This window comes from Salvelinus namaycush, chromosome 42 (assembly GCF_016432855.1).
Source record: "Salvelinus namaycush isolate Seneca chromosome 42, SaNama_1.0, whole genome shotgun sequence".
In the NCBI taxonomy this organism is placed as follows: domain Eukaryota; kingdom Metazoa; phylum Chordata; class Actinopteri; order Salmoniformes; family Salmonidae; genus Salvelinus; species Salvelinus namaycush.
Window position 1 is genome coordinate 6,026,121 of NC_052348.1, and position 16,060 is coordinate 6,042,180.

Genomic DNA, 16,060 nt, shown 5'->3' on the forward strand with positions numbered 1-16,060 from the left:
TTGAGCTGGTTATTGGCCTATGACAGTGAATCTAATAAAATGCATACTTTTCTTTTGAGCTGGTTGTGGATGTAGGTGAGGATAAGGCCAGGGATCTCCACCAGGGTGATGATAAAGGAGACTTTGGCCACGATGCCCAGGTTGTAGTGGGCCAGATGCATCGTAGAGGATAGGATGGGGTCAGGGCCAGATGTATTCCTGATATCCATCACAGAGTAGAGGATAACAGGAGTTAGAAATATTATAAGCAATACAGGACAGACCTGGGTTTAAATAGTATTGTTTTGTTTAAATTGCTTTGAGTGTTTGACTGAGCTGGTATTGAGTGCCAGATGGGCAGGGGTCTGTACTTTTGGGACTATTCCATTGATGCTGTTGCATCAGGTGAGATCAATCAAGTGCAGCTAACGTCTTTGACAGAAAAACAAATAGTGTGAACCCTGGTGTGATACCGGGCTATTTCCTACTTAACACGTCACAATTACAAGCATATCATTTAATTACATATATTGTTTTATTGTTGGGGATATAAATAATGTTTTATTATTGGGTATATTGTTTTATCGTTTCTCCCTCTTAGTGGATATCTTAATGGCATATAGACACAAACCCATGTCCCTGATACAACTGATCCTCTCTCGCCCCACAGCTTTCACAAACACAAGTGGTCATTGCTTGTTTTTAATTAATTTTATTACTCTGCATAAAAATGTTAGAAAAAATATTCTGGGTTAAAACTCTGCTTGCATTCATTAATAAATATACAGCTCTAGGGAATGCCTTTTTCTACAGATAGAGTATTAGAAACTCGATAAGTAGAAATGACTCAATGTTGGCATCATTTTGGGATTGTCAGTTATGATCATGCATTACCTTTGACATAAGACCCCAAAGCACACACATCCCTTGGTCGCTCCTCTTTTCAGTTCGTGGCAGCTAGCGACTGGACAAACACTCAAACTGGACAGCTTTATGTCCATCTCTTCGTTCAAAGACTCAATCATGGACACTCTTACTGACAGTTGTGGCTGCTTTGCGTGATGTATTGTTGTCTCTACCTTCTTGCCTTTTGTGCTGTTGTCTGTGCCCAATAATGTTTGTACCATGTTTTGTGCTGCTACCATGTTGTGTTGCTACCATGTTGTTGTCATGTTGTGTTGCTACCATGCATGCTGTGTTGTCATGTGTTGCTGCCTTGCTATGTTGTTGTCTTAAGTCTCTCTTTATGTAGTGTTGTCTCTTGTCGTGATGTGTGTTTCTTTGTCCTATATATATATTTAAAAAAAATATATAATAATAATAATCCCAGGCCCCCGTCCCGGCAGGAGGCCTTTTGCCTTTTGGTAGGCCGTCATTGTAAATAAGAGTTTGTTCTTAACTGACTTGCCTAGTTAAATAAAAGTTCAATTAAAAAATTTAAAAATAAATGATCATAAGTACCACAATCCAAAAAGTAATTTGAGATACAAAACACTTGTAGTGTACCATAGTAGTGGTTACAAAATAACAGTGATAACATGGAATGCACTCAAAAGAGGGTTAACTAAAAAACATCAACTCTACAGCCTGTAAAATAGCACCAAACTACACTAACAATATTCTTGACGGATGTACTTCTGTTACAATAAACATAGAAATGGATTAATGTGGTACTCCGCAAAAAAAAGCTATGTTCCCTTATCCACACTTGCATACCAGTTAGAATGTATAGCCTGATACACTGGAATGATAGTGTGTATCTTGGAACAGAGACAAGGCTACATCCCGATTCTCGACCCTTCTCCCAAAGTGAGCATAACATAAATTTAACAATGATTACACCAATCCATTGCTTTTAAGTCCATGACAGGTGGAGAATTGGGACGCAGCCATAGTCTCCCACCCACCCAGCCTCCCTTCCCCTCACCATGAGGGCTTTGTCCATGTAGAACTCTCGGCCGGGGCTGCCATCGTTGTGCTTGGTGTCCACGGCGAAGCAGAGGAAGAGCACGTCCACCACAATCTCAAAGACAGACAGGAAGCAGTGGGCCACCAGCCAGAAGAACAGGCAGAAGATGAGCAGGGGCAGCACCCACACCGTGTAGTCCCGCTGGTAGTTGAGTGCCAACACAACGGCGAACGCCGTGCAAGAGACGATCAGTACCCGGACACACACAGACACGAAGGAAAAGATGGAGAGAAAGGAGGGTGGGAAAGGGAGAGAAAAGAAAGAAAGAGACAAAGGTAGAGAAAAAGAGAGAGACAGTGATGGATTGAATAGTATTAAATAGTATTAAAATACACACAAATTATGAACTGACAATAAACAATTCTAAAATGGAGCAGTGTCGTGGAAATGACCACCAGGAACTCAAAGTCAAACTTAAATGAATCATTCTTTATTATCAACAAGCTGGAAAGGTTCCAACAAAATTAATGCACCATAGTACATGTCGGTCGGGAGCTCTGCCGGGGCAGTCCCGTTAGTTCTTTTATATACTGCTTACACAGACAAGTTATATTTGCATGATTTACATTATTCATTATTCATCATTCATCATTAACGTTTGGTTCCTGCTTGTGATCAACCAATACCTCACAAGGTTTCTTCTCTCCAAGCTGAGACCATGAAATTGAGATATCCCTTTTAGGTTCCCAGAACAATGTTCTGGGCCTACTGCCAATTGGTCTTAGGAGGAGGTCACAGTCACCTGCACAAACCAATATAGAGGGAGAGGAGATGCTGTGTACAATTCAATTCTATACTTCTATTAAAGTAAGCAAAATCAACACATAAAACCAGACACTTCCATCCTTTCAAACCCTTCACTCTGGGTTCTACAATTTAAAATACAAACAAGGGATATGTAGACTCAGATTGTTTCCATAGCTCTTACCTGTAAAACCATTACAGTAGAATGTTTTAACTTAAGACCTTCACTTCATACAGTTACACATATGCTTCATTACACAATTTCATTTATAGATTCTGGAAATGACGTTTCAGCTGGAGCTTTTGTCGCGAGTGGCATGTTAATTACATATTGTATCTCAATGCATTTTTTGTCTAAATTACTCGAAATTTCGCAGAATGCAGACCTCCACAATCAACCTGATACCCCGAATAAACCATTTTGGACAAGCCTAAATCAATTACGGGCACGGTTGACCACCCCCCTCCTTCCTGGCACTCAGTCTTCTAGCGTTTCTTCATTTTCTACTTAAGATAGTGTTTCAGTTCGTCCTTCCAATGGCACATGTTCAAAGTGGATGGCCCTTGATAATGTCCCGATGTCAGTATCTGGGGAATAATCAGATTTTCCCAAGTAGACAAATCTCTGATCCTGAGCCGCCACCACCATCCTATATGGTCAATTATGTCTTGTCCATTTTCCAACCAGTACACCAGCAGCATGAGAGAAGTTTGGACGGGAGCTCTCTCCATACTCACTCCACGTGGACTCATGCCGCCCTCCTGAGAGAAAAGGCAGTTGATAGCTTCGACTGGATGCTGTGCACAGGTTGCTAGCTTGAACTCAGGTCTCAGGTAGAAGTGTTGAAGGACAGGGCCATAGAGAACACCATTGTCACCATTACTTCAGCCGGTTAAAGGGGGTGAGGCTCATGCTGTTCTCGGTCTAATTATCCCTTCCATGAATCTAGATACCATCTGTGGTCACCTTCGCCATAACCTTGAGAGAAGACAGACCGGAACAACAGTTTAGTTTACGCCATCTCTGATTCAGGAAATCCAGACAAACTATTTACTGTATGACAAATTATTACTACTACCAATATTATTAATACAAATTTCAAAGACAAATGTCAAAGAGAATAACAACACACTGTTGAAACGATGTTTGCAAATTGACTTATACTCTCCTATCACATTGGCGACCTCACTGCAGAGTTACAGGGTCAGGGAGTTAGAGGGCAAATCCTTAGGGAGAAATCCCGACCATCCAGCAGACCCAATCTGGTGAGATTTGTATTGAAGCAAGAAAAAAAGAAGAAAAAAACAGCAGTACAAAAACAAACAAACAAAACAACAACAGCAATAGACTTCTTCATATAAAACATGTTATCCTTTACCCAATCAATCAAGCCCTCTGTCTGTAAGGTTACCTGCTTTAGTCCACATGGCATAGTCTTAGCACTGTCTGGGAACAATCCACAAACCCAACAATCTGATACCTTCTGTAGTACAGAGACATTACTAGCTATTTGTAAGAAAGTGTTTGACCCGGGGAAAACTTCAATCCATTTGGAATAACCGTCAAGCATTACCAACATATATTTTTTCCTTTTACAGGAAGGCATGTGAACAAAATCAATTTGCAAATGTACCAAAGGGGCCCCAGGGGACTGACTATTGACAAATGATAAACTTCTTCCTAATTATTAGTGTATATATATATACTTATACATTTAAATTTCACCCAATGTCTCTAGCCTTTCTAGTGAGGGTGATCAGGCCCAACCAGAAAGGCAGAACAGAGGTCAGTGGTCATTCAACCCCATTAAGTGATTGTTTCTTTCCCTTTTCTTTACCTGTATTCAGACTTATTATTTAAAGATATTTCAAACATTTTGTGTACCAGGTTTATATTAGGTTTTTCAGTACATTTCTTATCAGGAAATGTACATGTGTGCAACCAAAACTCGGACAATATATACATATTTTCCAACCTGTGAAGTACCCACTAAAACCAAATAAAAAGACCCCACACAATGTATCAAACACAGTACTAACACCACAAATATTCATAACAGGTGGGTTGTGTGTGGGTGCTGGAGTGTGTGGTAAAACGTAGGGTAAAAACAAACAAAATGGCCAGGCCTTACTTACTTTGGGAGCTCCCTTAACAGCCGGATCTGGGTACATTTATACTGTATAGTACACAGTCTCAAGAACTGCTCTCCTAAGGCACCTGACTCAGGAAGCCTTTCAAAGGGAGAGATACGGAATCATTGGTAAACTTGTTAGTGGACAATCGAGCCTACTGCATCTTGGGCAGGAAGTCTTGATAAAACCATGCGTATACAGAATCATACTTGAGACACATCAGATAATACATTGTCCAAGTAAACAATCTTAGAACCCTTTTCTTGTAATCTTATCCTTTTTACCTGTTGCATTGACATATGTTCTGTACTGACTGTCCCTGTGACATCAACTAGTCAAAATATGAAACCTGTTGTTGAACAAATCTGCCAGGTCCTTCAACAAGTTGGTGCTGGCTTATCAGCTCAATATTCGGTAATAAAACATTTACTTGGATCTACTTAAATTGTGGACACAGTTCCACGTAAAGGAAACAGATTATTGTTTTAGATAACATTAGCTTCGTACTTAAATCACTGGTGTTACCCAAACTATAGAATTTTGTATAAATTATTGGAAATGGTCAAACATGTCTCTTTTTCAATTATTTGTACCTCTGTCCCAAATGTCCCATGTTTGATTTCAGTGAGAACCACTCATTTTCACTCGTGACTTATCTATTTGTCCACAGAAAGCGTATCTTTAACCCAAACAATAGCTGGTATCAGGTTTCAGGTCCGACCCAGATGCAGACAGTGTCGAATAAACAAAAATGTATTTCTAGTACAGGGGCAAGCAAACGACAGGTCAAAGGCAGGCAGAGGTCAGTAATCCCGAGAGGGTGCAAAAGGTCCAGAAAGGCAGGCAGTCTCAGGGTCTGGGCAGGCAGTGGTCAATAATCCAGTGAGTTGGGGCAGGGTATATAATAGCAGGAAGGCTCAGGGTCAGGGAAGACAGAACGGGCAAAACCAGGAAGGACTAGAAAACAGGAGCAAGATACAGACAGGAGCAGGGGAACAAACGCTGGTAAGTTTCACAAAACAAAACGAACTGGCAAGAGACAAACAGAGAACACAGGTATAAATACACAGGGGAGGATGGGCAACACCTGGAGGGGAGTGGAGACAAGCACAAAGACAGGTGAAACAGGTCAGGGTGTGACAGATGGCAACCTCTAATTTGATATCAGTCCCAAGGCTCAGTCCCTCTGTTCATCATGTGACCTTGAATTGAAACCTTTACTTCTTCAAATTACTAAAATATGCAGTGGTGGAAAAAGTACCCAGTTGTCATACTTGAGTAAAAGTATAGATACCTTAATAGAAAGTTACTCAAGTAAAAGTGAAAGTCACCCAGTAAAATACTATTTGAGTAAAAGTCTAAAAGTATTTAGTTCTAAATATACTTTAGTATCAAAAGTACATGTAATTGCTCAAATATACTTAAGTATCAAAAGTCAAAGAAGTAGAAGTATAAATAATTTCAAATTCCTTATATTACGCAAAGCAGATGGCACCATTTTCTTGTTTGGAAAATGTACGGATAGCCAGGGGCACACTCCAACACTCAGACATCATTTACAACAGATGCATTTGTGTTTAGTGAGTCCGTCAGATCAGAGGCAATAGGGATGCCCACGTGTTCTCTTGATATATGTGTGAATTGGACCATTTTCATGTACTGCTAAGCATTCAAAATGTAACGGGTACTTTTGGGTGTCAGGGGAAATGTATGGAGTAAAAAGTACATTATTTTCTTTTTAAAAATGTCATGAAGTAAAAGTGAAAGTTGTCAAAAATATAATAATCAAGTAAAGTTCAGATACCCCAAAAACTTCTTAAAAGTAGTAGTTTAAAGTATTTTTACTTAAGTACTTTACAGCGCTGAAAATATGGCAGTTTTAGAGGGCTATCTGGAAGCCACTAAAAACATAGTATTACCATTCACATACTGTCAACACTCATTCAATTTGACATCATAGATCATGAGTACCATGAATCTTTCCACTTTACCTTCTTTATCAATGTCTTTGTTACTCTCACTAGTCTTCATATCTGTTTCCTTCAACTAAAACCCGTCTACTCCAGTAGAAAAAACATTCTCAATCTCTACTGCTAATACACACGGAACACTCTCAAACAATGTTCTGCTTTTACCCCTATTGTAAGGTTTAAAAACAAAACAAAACAAACATGATACCTTTTTCCTTATTGGAAGGCTTTGCTTTTATTTTAGTCTACCCTAACTATGTTACTCTATATATTTATTACAAATTGCTTTTGGATATTCACTTTCTGCTTCACACTTATTAAATGTCTATTATTTTATGATTAACATGTAATGCGCCAAATTTATAAAAATACATCGGCCAATTCAGAAGGGAAGAGAGTAACATAGGAGGGAGCTCCTTTTTAAGGTAGCTCTCGAGACTAGGGCTTCTTTCTGGGATCAACATGCATTATAACTGGGCTAGCACTGCCTATCAGTCCACTATAGATGGTTTGCTCTGTCCATAATATGTCTGGCACCTGAGACAGGATAGACTGGGAAACAGAGCCAGTTTGCACCACTTACGTACGTCTACATGTGGGTAAGCAAGTTGTATATTCTTATTATTTTTTCCATTGTTACTTTATCAAACCTCTAGTACCCCATTATACTATTCATACAGCATATGCGGTAATAGCACTCTCTCCTTTCATATCTTCACATCACACACAAACCCTATATAACGTTAGAAATCAACTTAGGTATTCACTTCCACACCCCCAGCAACGATCACAGCGCAGCCAGCCCGAGAGGTACACATATCATGCTCTCAAAGAAATCTCAGTAGTCCCAGACCACATTGGTCCCAGACCACATAGACAATTTCCAGAAATGCCTATAGACAGCTGTCAGTGGGGCTTCTCTACCCTCACTCATACTCTCAAACTTTTCAATGGCTTCTCCAGTCAGTGCTCAATATCTGTAGATTGACAGGCGGTGGTGGACAGAACCCCTAGATAACGTTATAGATTGAATAACTCACACAGAACTGGTTGGGTTATTCAATCAGATATCCACCTCTTTCAAACTGGGGCTAGTCCCCTGATAGCTCTCATTCACTCAGTACTAATAATATCTCTTATTATCCAAATTTCAAATCCTTTTATTGTCCAAATTTCAATCCTTTGTTAAACTTCAGTTTACCACTTATTATCCAAATTTCAATCTCTTACTATCCAAATTTTAATCAGCTTAAATCGTCATTTCAACACTCACACAACTCTAACATTCACATTCACTTAGTACTATTCCCAAACACACTCAGTAATCACCCTTATTACTCCATGTGCATCTTCAAAAATTATAGTCGTTGCATCCTATGCACAATATGTATCTTCAACGGTTCTCTTGGCGATACTTCCTATACATATAAAATAACTGTCACGCCCTGGCCTTAGTTATCTTTGTTTTCTTTATTATTTTAGGTCAGGGTGTGACATGGGGGATGTTTGTGTGTATTTGTCTCGTCTTGGGTGGTTGTATTGTATAGGGGGTTTTGTAGAGTTCATGGGATTGTGTTCAGTGTAGGTGTTCATGTAAGTCTATGGTTGCCTGAGTGGTTCTCAATCAGAGACAGCTGTCTATCGTTGTCTCTGATTGGGAGCCATATTTAAGGCAGCCATAGGCATTAGGCAGGTTGTGGGTAATTATCTATGTCTATGTTGCATGTGTGCACGTAGTTTGTATAGCGTCACGATCGTTTGTTGTTTTTGTATTAGTTTGTCAGTGTTCCTCAGTGTTCGTCTTCGTTATATTAAAAGATGTATTCATATCACGCTGCGCCTTGGTCCACTCTTTCACCTCAAGACGATCGTGACAATAACACCTTGTGCTCAATAACACCTTGCGCTATTATCAGTGGTTTCAGACCACGTAGACACTTCATAAATGCCTACAGACAGCTGTCAGTGGGGGCTTTTCTATGGTACCTTTCCTGCCCTCACTCAAGCCTTCTCCTAAGACTAGCTCTAGTCTTCTTCTTAAGACTAGTGGTACCTTTTTATGTTTAGTTTTCTTAGTTTTATTATTAGATATTTTTTGTGCAAATTTCTTTAAATTGACTTACTGAAATTCAGTCGCCATGTCCCTCAATTGTTCGCGGATGATGTGTCTCCTCCTGGGCAGCTCACAGTAAGAGTCTGGTCTGGGCGGGTCCTCATTGTTTTTTGGTCAGATGGGAATTTCCCTCACGCTTCATAAAATGCTACACCGGTTTCCCTCGCAGACCCTCACTGGAATGCTCCACAGGCAGAATCAATCATCCTGTTCATTGACGCCATTTTGTCGTACACGTCCCTCACTCTAGTAGTCTCCCTCAGTCACTATGCGGCCGCTACCTTTCCCAGGAAGAGGACAAAGTCGCCCATGGTGTTGATGGTGGCCACTCTGAAGACATTCTCTACTAGGATGACGAAGACGTGTCGTAGCTGAATCAGAATTAGTTAGGTAACATATATAAATAAGATGTTTTATTTATCTTTATGCTTGTCATTAGAATGTCTTCTTTTGGACTATACTGTTGGCAGTTGCATTTTCCTTTCTCTCTAGGGAAAAGTCCAGGGCCCAGAGAGGGGAGAGGTCAGGCTTGTCTTTTACATGTCTGGTAATATGTGAGTCATCTGTGAAACCATGTGAAGGGCTCCACTATGTCTGTAATCCAGTCACTCCCTTCTTTTCCCATTGGGGGGAGGAGTATGGCAGTGTCTGGAACCATTATACCACCAACGCTGATGTTGAACTTATCTTTCATAGTATATGACCTAGAGGTTCACTCCCCTTAGTGAGCTTCTCCAGGAGTGGGGAGAAGAGAGGGTGTATTTGAGATGGGAGTATCTAGAATTGACAATTGATATATGCCATTGGATGAGGTAATGTTTTGGTCCTAAGTGGTACCAAGAACGAGATTAGAATCTCGTCTAAAGAGACCAAACTGAAAGATAATTTATAGCTAATGCTATCTGGATGGGATACTCCTCTTTCAAGTAAAATATTCTTTGTAATGTTCCTAAGATCTGCTATTCGTCATGTAAGATGTCTTTTCTATAAAAGATACTTAGAATTGTTTTGTAAGGACTCTCAGAGAATTCATTTATAGACACTGAATTGATCTGAGAGTCAAAAGGGCTATGGTGAAGCTCATATAATTAAAGATGGACTTTATAATATAACTCTGACTTGTGTGTGGTTTGTAAACTCTTTCCATTTAGTAATACAGGAAATTACCACGACAGACGTCACGTGTCGACTTACAGAAACTGGTGATGTTGATATCTGTCGCCGTGTACGCATTCTGTGGTGAAAACAGACAAACAAGAGACAGCAATTATCATCAATAACAATGTGTGATTGCTGTCATCTTGGAAAGTCTCCATTGTAAAATACATTCTGTCAATGATATAACATGTGTAATAGCAAGAATAATCAACATCTCACATGACAATCAATCTGATTCTGATAGGACACTTACTTGATTAAGGTATGTTAGACACTTCGTCAGGCACCACAAGCAGCAGATGCAGGCTTTCAGCATACATCGAGCACAGGTATTTTGCTAACCAACAGAAAATACTTTCAGCTTTAGTTCTCCACCCAGGGGCGCCGTATGGGATGGAAAAGTTAGGATGATTCTAAGGGCCTGTGACTGACAGGGGCCCTAAAAAATGATTAGAACATTAGGTAAATTTTTTCCAATATTAAATGATTAACCTATCATCATTAATATATTATTTTATTTACAATGTACTAATAAAACTAACGGTTTCTTTTTCTTTCTTTGTTTTTGGCAAAAAGTAAACATCCAGAGAGCCTCTGTATTGCCCAACCCCCCCTCGATTTACATGATATGGGTGTCATGACGTTGCCTGCTTGGGTATTGCAAACCCCATCCCCCTCTCCCTGCCTCTCCTTTCCTCCTTCAACCCATGCTGTGATCACAGAGAGACGTCGTAAATTCCTGAGAATCTCCTCATGGCTAAACAGTATTAGAGAGAGGGTAAACTTTCAGGACAAAGAGGTTTCTTCCACCTCACAGAACTTGAGGTACGAACAGATTTCATGTTCCGGAAAAAGTATTAAAGATCGGTGAAGATCCCAGCTATTAACATGTCCATTTGTCCACATGTGGGAAACTCATGAGAGACGGGGTGGCTACATTACCATACCGCTGTTTATATAATAACCTCAGATATGAGGTTTACATCTGTTTGTTGTATAAAATGAATGAGTGAGTATGATACTGTTTGTATAATTGTGTAATATGATTTTGGACTGTTTAATGAAGAAAAATACAAATCCCTTTTTGATTTGAACTAAATCCAAGGATCGCCCCTGAGCCCAGTTGGGTCAGACATCCAAGGACAGCCCCTTCCTGCTATCTGAATAAAAGCCAACTCTGAGAAATTACCATTGGACCATGTTTTCTCCATCGGAGGAGAACGAAGGTTAAGTACCATTGCTGAATCTTTAACCATACCACGTGGTTAAACTCTTAGTCTTTGATATTGACTACTAGTCTGCAGCTAGGAATTCGGTATCATTGAACGCGAAGAAAGACAACCGCCGAAACATCCATTCTATAACGAATGTCACTCTGAACTATCCACAATAACTACGACAGAAGGAACTCCAACAAAAACGAACTTCTCTCCAACGATCAAGACGACACACACCGAGCGTAACTATATATATATTGATTGCAATTGTTCCCGAATGAGTGAGCGTTCATGTGTAAGGATTAGCATGTCAATTGTTATAAAGAGTATACTCTGTAGTGACTTCTGAATCGACCCCCCATTTTCCCTTTGTCTAACAAGCCGCCATGCCGGTTCAGCCCACTAGGGCATATTTCTCCCATCATTTTCATGTAACCATTTTTAAGTTTGTTTGTTTGTTTATGCATTTCTGTGAATTAATTAGTTAGTAATAAATAAATGATTTAAGACAATTGATGTATGGATGACTCATAGTGAAGACTGGGTTCGTGCAGATAACCAACAATTTACGACATTTGGAATGAGACTAACGTGAGGTAAAATAAATAAATCATTAATCAGAAGACTATTGATCAGATATGAAAATATCTGAAAGGTTATATTGGGAAATTATAACTTTGTAATCTGACTATTTTCCCTGGTGCCCCCAAATTCATAGTTAATTAGTTACGTTACAACTCAGTTGATCGCGTAATCCCTAATTACAGGAATCTTTGATAAAAACTATAAGTCTTCAATTTAATGATAGCAAAGACACGACATGGGTTGGTCCTGTCCCCAAACCAGGCGAGAGCGGTACTTGCTAGCAGTGAATTGCGAGTGAGGAGTGCCGGTGGAGCATCATGTCTCAGCTTCCTAAAGAAAAATCTGGCTTCCAAAAATGAAAAGAAAGAAAAGAAAGACAGGGGAGAGAAAAGAAAGGGTGTGTCACAGTATGTCACCCAATTTTTCACAAAGGTGGGTGTAGTCCGTGAGTGGTGGAAATGAACCTGTTAGCTTAGCCCATAGTGAAATAGGCTACTTTTGCTCCCCTAACATTAGTTACTTAATATCTTCATAGAAAATTCTGAGTGTTTACATTTCGCTCCTCTTTTAGCCGACATTCAATCAATGCAGGCAAACTTTTAGCAAGCTATTCAAACTCAATCCGTTGTCCCTGCCCCTGCATGGTGCCAGGCCCAACATATGCAGCTTCAGGCTCAGCAGCCCTGTCTCCCCATCCCCATACCCCTGAACCAGCCCTGTCTCCACATCCCCATACCCCTGAACCAGCCCTGTCTCCCCATCCCCATACCCCTGAACCAGCCCTGTCTCCCCATCCCCATACCCCTGAACCAGCCCTGTCTCCCCATCCCCATACCCCTGAACCAGCCCTGTCTCCCCATCCCCATACCCCTAAACCAGCCCTGTCTCCCCATCCCCATACCCCTGAACCAGCCCTGTCTCCCCATCCCCATACCCCTGAACCAGCCCTGTCTCCACATCCCCATACCCCTGAACCAGCCCTGTCTCCCCATCCCCATACCCCTGAACCAGCCCTGTCTCCACATCCCCATACCCCTGAACCAGCCCTGTCTCCACATCCCCATACCCCTGAACCAGCCCTGTCTCCCCATCCCCATACCCCTGAACCAGCCCTGTCTCCACATCCCCATACCCCTGAACCAGCCCTACTCCCAACTGAAGAAGGAGGTGAGCAGCTTTGTGTTGAATGACATGACAGTTGGGAGAATTGCAGGTACTGCAATGCATTGAGGACAGGAATGTGATTCTCCAGTCAGGAAAAGTCTCACTTGACACAGAGGCAGCAAATATCAGAGCCTTAAAGGAAGAGATGCATTCTCTTGGAGATGGATGGGAGTCTCTCCTGTCCAACACTGATTGCTACGCAAATGGATGTTTGCAATTTGTAAGATGCAGCTGCAAAGCATTTTTGGAGAAGTGTGCATTGCTTTATGTATATTTTGCACACTGCCTGTGATTGTTACTGGTGGCGAGCTTTCAGTAAGCTAAAACTGATAAACTATTTGAGGTCCACTATGTCCCAGGACAGACTTTGCAGTCTTGCCATGCTGTCCATTGAAAGTCAGTTAGCTAGAAAGCTGGACTTCAAAGACTTGATCAGTGACTTTGCTAGCAAGAAAGCTCAGAGCTGGGCTCTTGCTGAGCAAGGGCCAGCGATAACTGTTAAATGGCATGGCTTTGGATATTGGATCACTACACATATAATGCCCAAAGGCTGAGAACAAGACTGAGAACAGACTGAGAACAAGATATAACCCCAAATAATGGCTGGATTGCCATAAAATTTGTTGTGCACAATCAAGACCCCAAGTGGAAGAAACCTATTGATTTGGTGACCACTTGACCTTTCCTCTAGCGCCACCATCAGGCCTTTTCATTTCCATTTGGTTTTCCATTTCCACTTTTACAGCTGCTTATTTTCTAGTTGGTATGTAGACTTAGTTCAGAAATCTGCTGCTGATTTAATTATTTTGTTTGTTATATCATTCTATAGATGATAATGTTCATACATTTTAATTGAAGAGGTTAATGTATATTTAAGTTATATTTATTTTAAGTTATTCATTAATGTTAAGATAATTTTCCATTCAATTTATCATTAAAATGACATTTAGACTGTAAAAGATGGCCTTTAGCACATTTCTTATAGAGGATATCAGTCTTGCATCAAAGAGTGAATTCCACTGTATGCAGAATGTTGCATGCATGTCTGCACAGTGTTATATTTTCACAGCTCGCTGTCAGTAAATATTGGACGGTAAATATTGGACTACAAGAGAGTTTTAAGCCTGCAAGCTTTGAATGGGTCGATCGGGTTCTGGAGGTGTGTGGTTACAGCAAAACCTCAGGGTTGGTGTGGCCTGTGGTGGTGGGGCCCAATGTGATATCTTTTCATGGGGCCCAAAATCCATGTGGTGCCCCTGTCTCCACCTATTGTCTGACTTGATGGCAGCATTCGTGCAAAACTGAAAGCGCGAACCACCGCATTTAACCATGGCAAGGTGACTGGGAATGTGGCCAAATACAAACAGTGTAGTTATTCCCTCCGTAAGGCAATCAAACAGGAAAAACGTCAGTACAGAGACAAAGTGGATCCCAATTCAACGGCTCAGAAACAAGACATATGTGGCAGGGTCTACAGACAATCACGCACTCCCTAGCCGCGTCCTCAGAGCATGCGCAGACCAGCTGGCTGGAGTGTTTACGGACATATTCAATCTCTCCCTATCCCAGTCTGCTGTCCCCACATGCTTCAAGATGTCCACCATTGTTAGTGTACCCAAGAAAGCAAAGGTAACTGAACTAAATGTCTATCGCCCCGTAGCACTCACTTCTGTCATCATTAAGTGCTTTGAGAGACTTGTCAAGGATCATATCACCTCCACCTTACCTGAGACCCTAAACCCACTTCAATTTGCTTACCACCCCAATAGATCCACAGACGATGCAATCGCCATCGCACTGCACACTGCCCTATCCCATCTGGACAAGAGGAATACCTATGTAACAATGCTGTTCATTGACTATAGCTCAGCATTCAACACCATAGTACCCTGCAAGCTCATCATTAGGCTCGGGGACCTGGGTCTGAACCCCGCCCTGATGGTCCGCCCCCAGGTGGTGAAGGTAGGGGGAAAAAACTCCACTTCGCTGATCCTTAACACATGGGCCCCACAAGGGTGTTTGCTCAGCCCCCTACTGTACTCCCTGTTCACCCATGACAACGTGGCCACGCACGCCTCCAACTCAATCATCAAGTTTGCAGACCACACAACAGTAGTAGGCCTGATTACCAACAATGACGAGACAGCCTACAGCGAGGAGGTGAGGGCCCTGGGAATGTGGTGCCAGGAAAATAACATCTCATTCAACGTCACCGTCAACAAAGGAGCTGATCGTGGACTTCAGGAAACAGCAGAGGGAGTACCCCCCTATCCACATCAACGGGACAGCAGTGGAGAAGGTGGAAAGCTTCAGTTTCTCTGCGTACACATCACTGACAAACTGAAATGGTCCACCCACACAGACAGTGTGGTGAAGAAGGCGCAACAGCGCCTCTTCAACCTCAGGATGCTGAAGAAATTTGGATTGGCACCTAAAACCATCACAAACTTTTACAGATGCACAATTGAGAGCATCCTGTCGGCCTGTTACGGCAACTGCACCGCTCGTAACCGCAGGGCTTTCCAGAGGGTGGTGCAGTCTGCCCAACGCATCACCAGGGGCAAACTACCTGCCCTCCAGGAAACCTACAGTGCCCAATGTCACAGGAAGGCTAAAAAGATCATCAAGGACAACAACCACCCAAGCCACTGGCTGTTCACCCCACTTTCATCCAGAAGTCAAGGTCAGTACAGGTGCATCAAAGCTGGGACCGAGAGACTGAAAAACAGCTTCTATCTCAAGACCATCAGACTGTTAAATAGCCATCACTAGCACCTTAGAGGCTGCTGCCCTATATACATAGACTTGAAATCACTGGCCACTTTAAAATTGAACACTAGTCACTTTAATAATGTTGACATATTTTGTAGTACTCATCTCATATGTATATACTGCATTATATTCTATTCTAATGTATTTTAGTCTACGCCGCTCTGACATTGCTCGTCCAAATATTTATATATTCTTAATTCCATTTCTTTACTTTAGATTTGTGTGTTTTGTGTGTATCGTTGTATTTTTTTAGATA

The 16,060-nt window shown here is 41.4% G+C and overlaps 1 protein-coding gene across 1 annotated transcript; it reads right to left on the reverse strand.

Annotated features, from left to right (window-relative positions):
- Positions 1–17: 17 nt before the first annotated feature.
- LOC120034720 (choline transporter-like protein 1) lies at positions 18–10,382 on the reverse strand. Its single transcript, XM_038981324.1, has 5 exons — positions 10,320–10,382; positions 10,086–10,142; positions 9,191–9,279; positions 1,887–2,144; positions 18–198 (listed from the first exon to the last, which is right to left on the reverse strand). Exons 1-5 carry the CDS (start codon positions 10,380–10,382, stop codon positions 18–20), a joined length of 648 nt encoding a protein of 215 aa, XP_038837252.1.
- Positions 10,383–16,060: the final 5,678 nt, after the last annotated feature.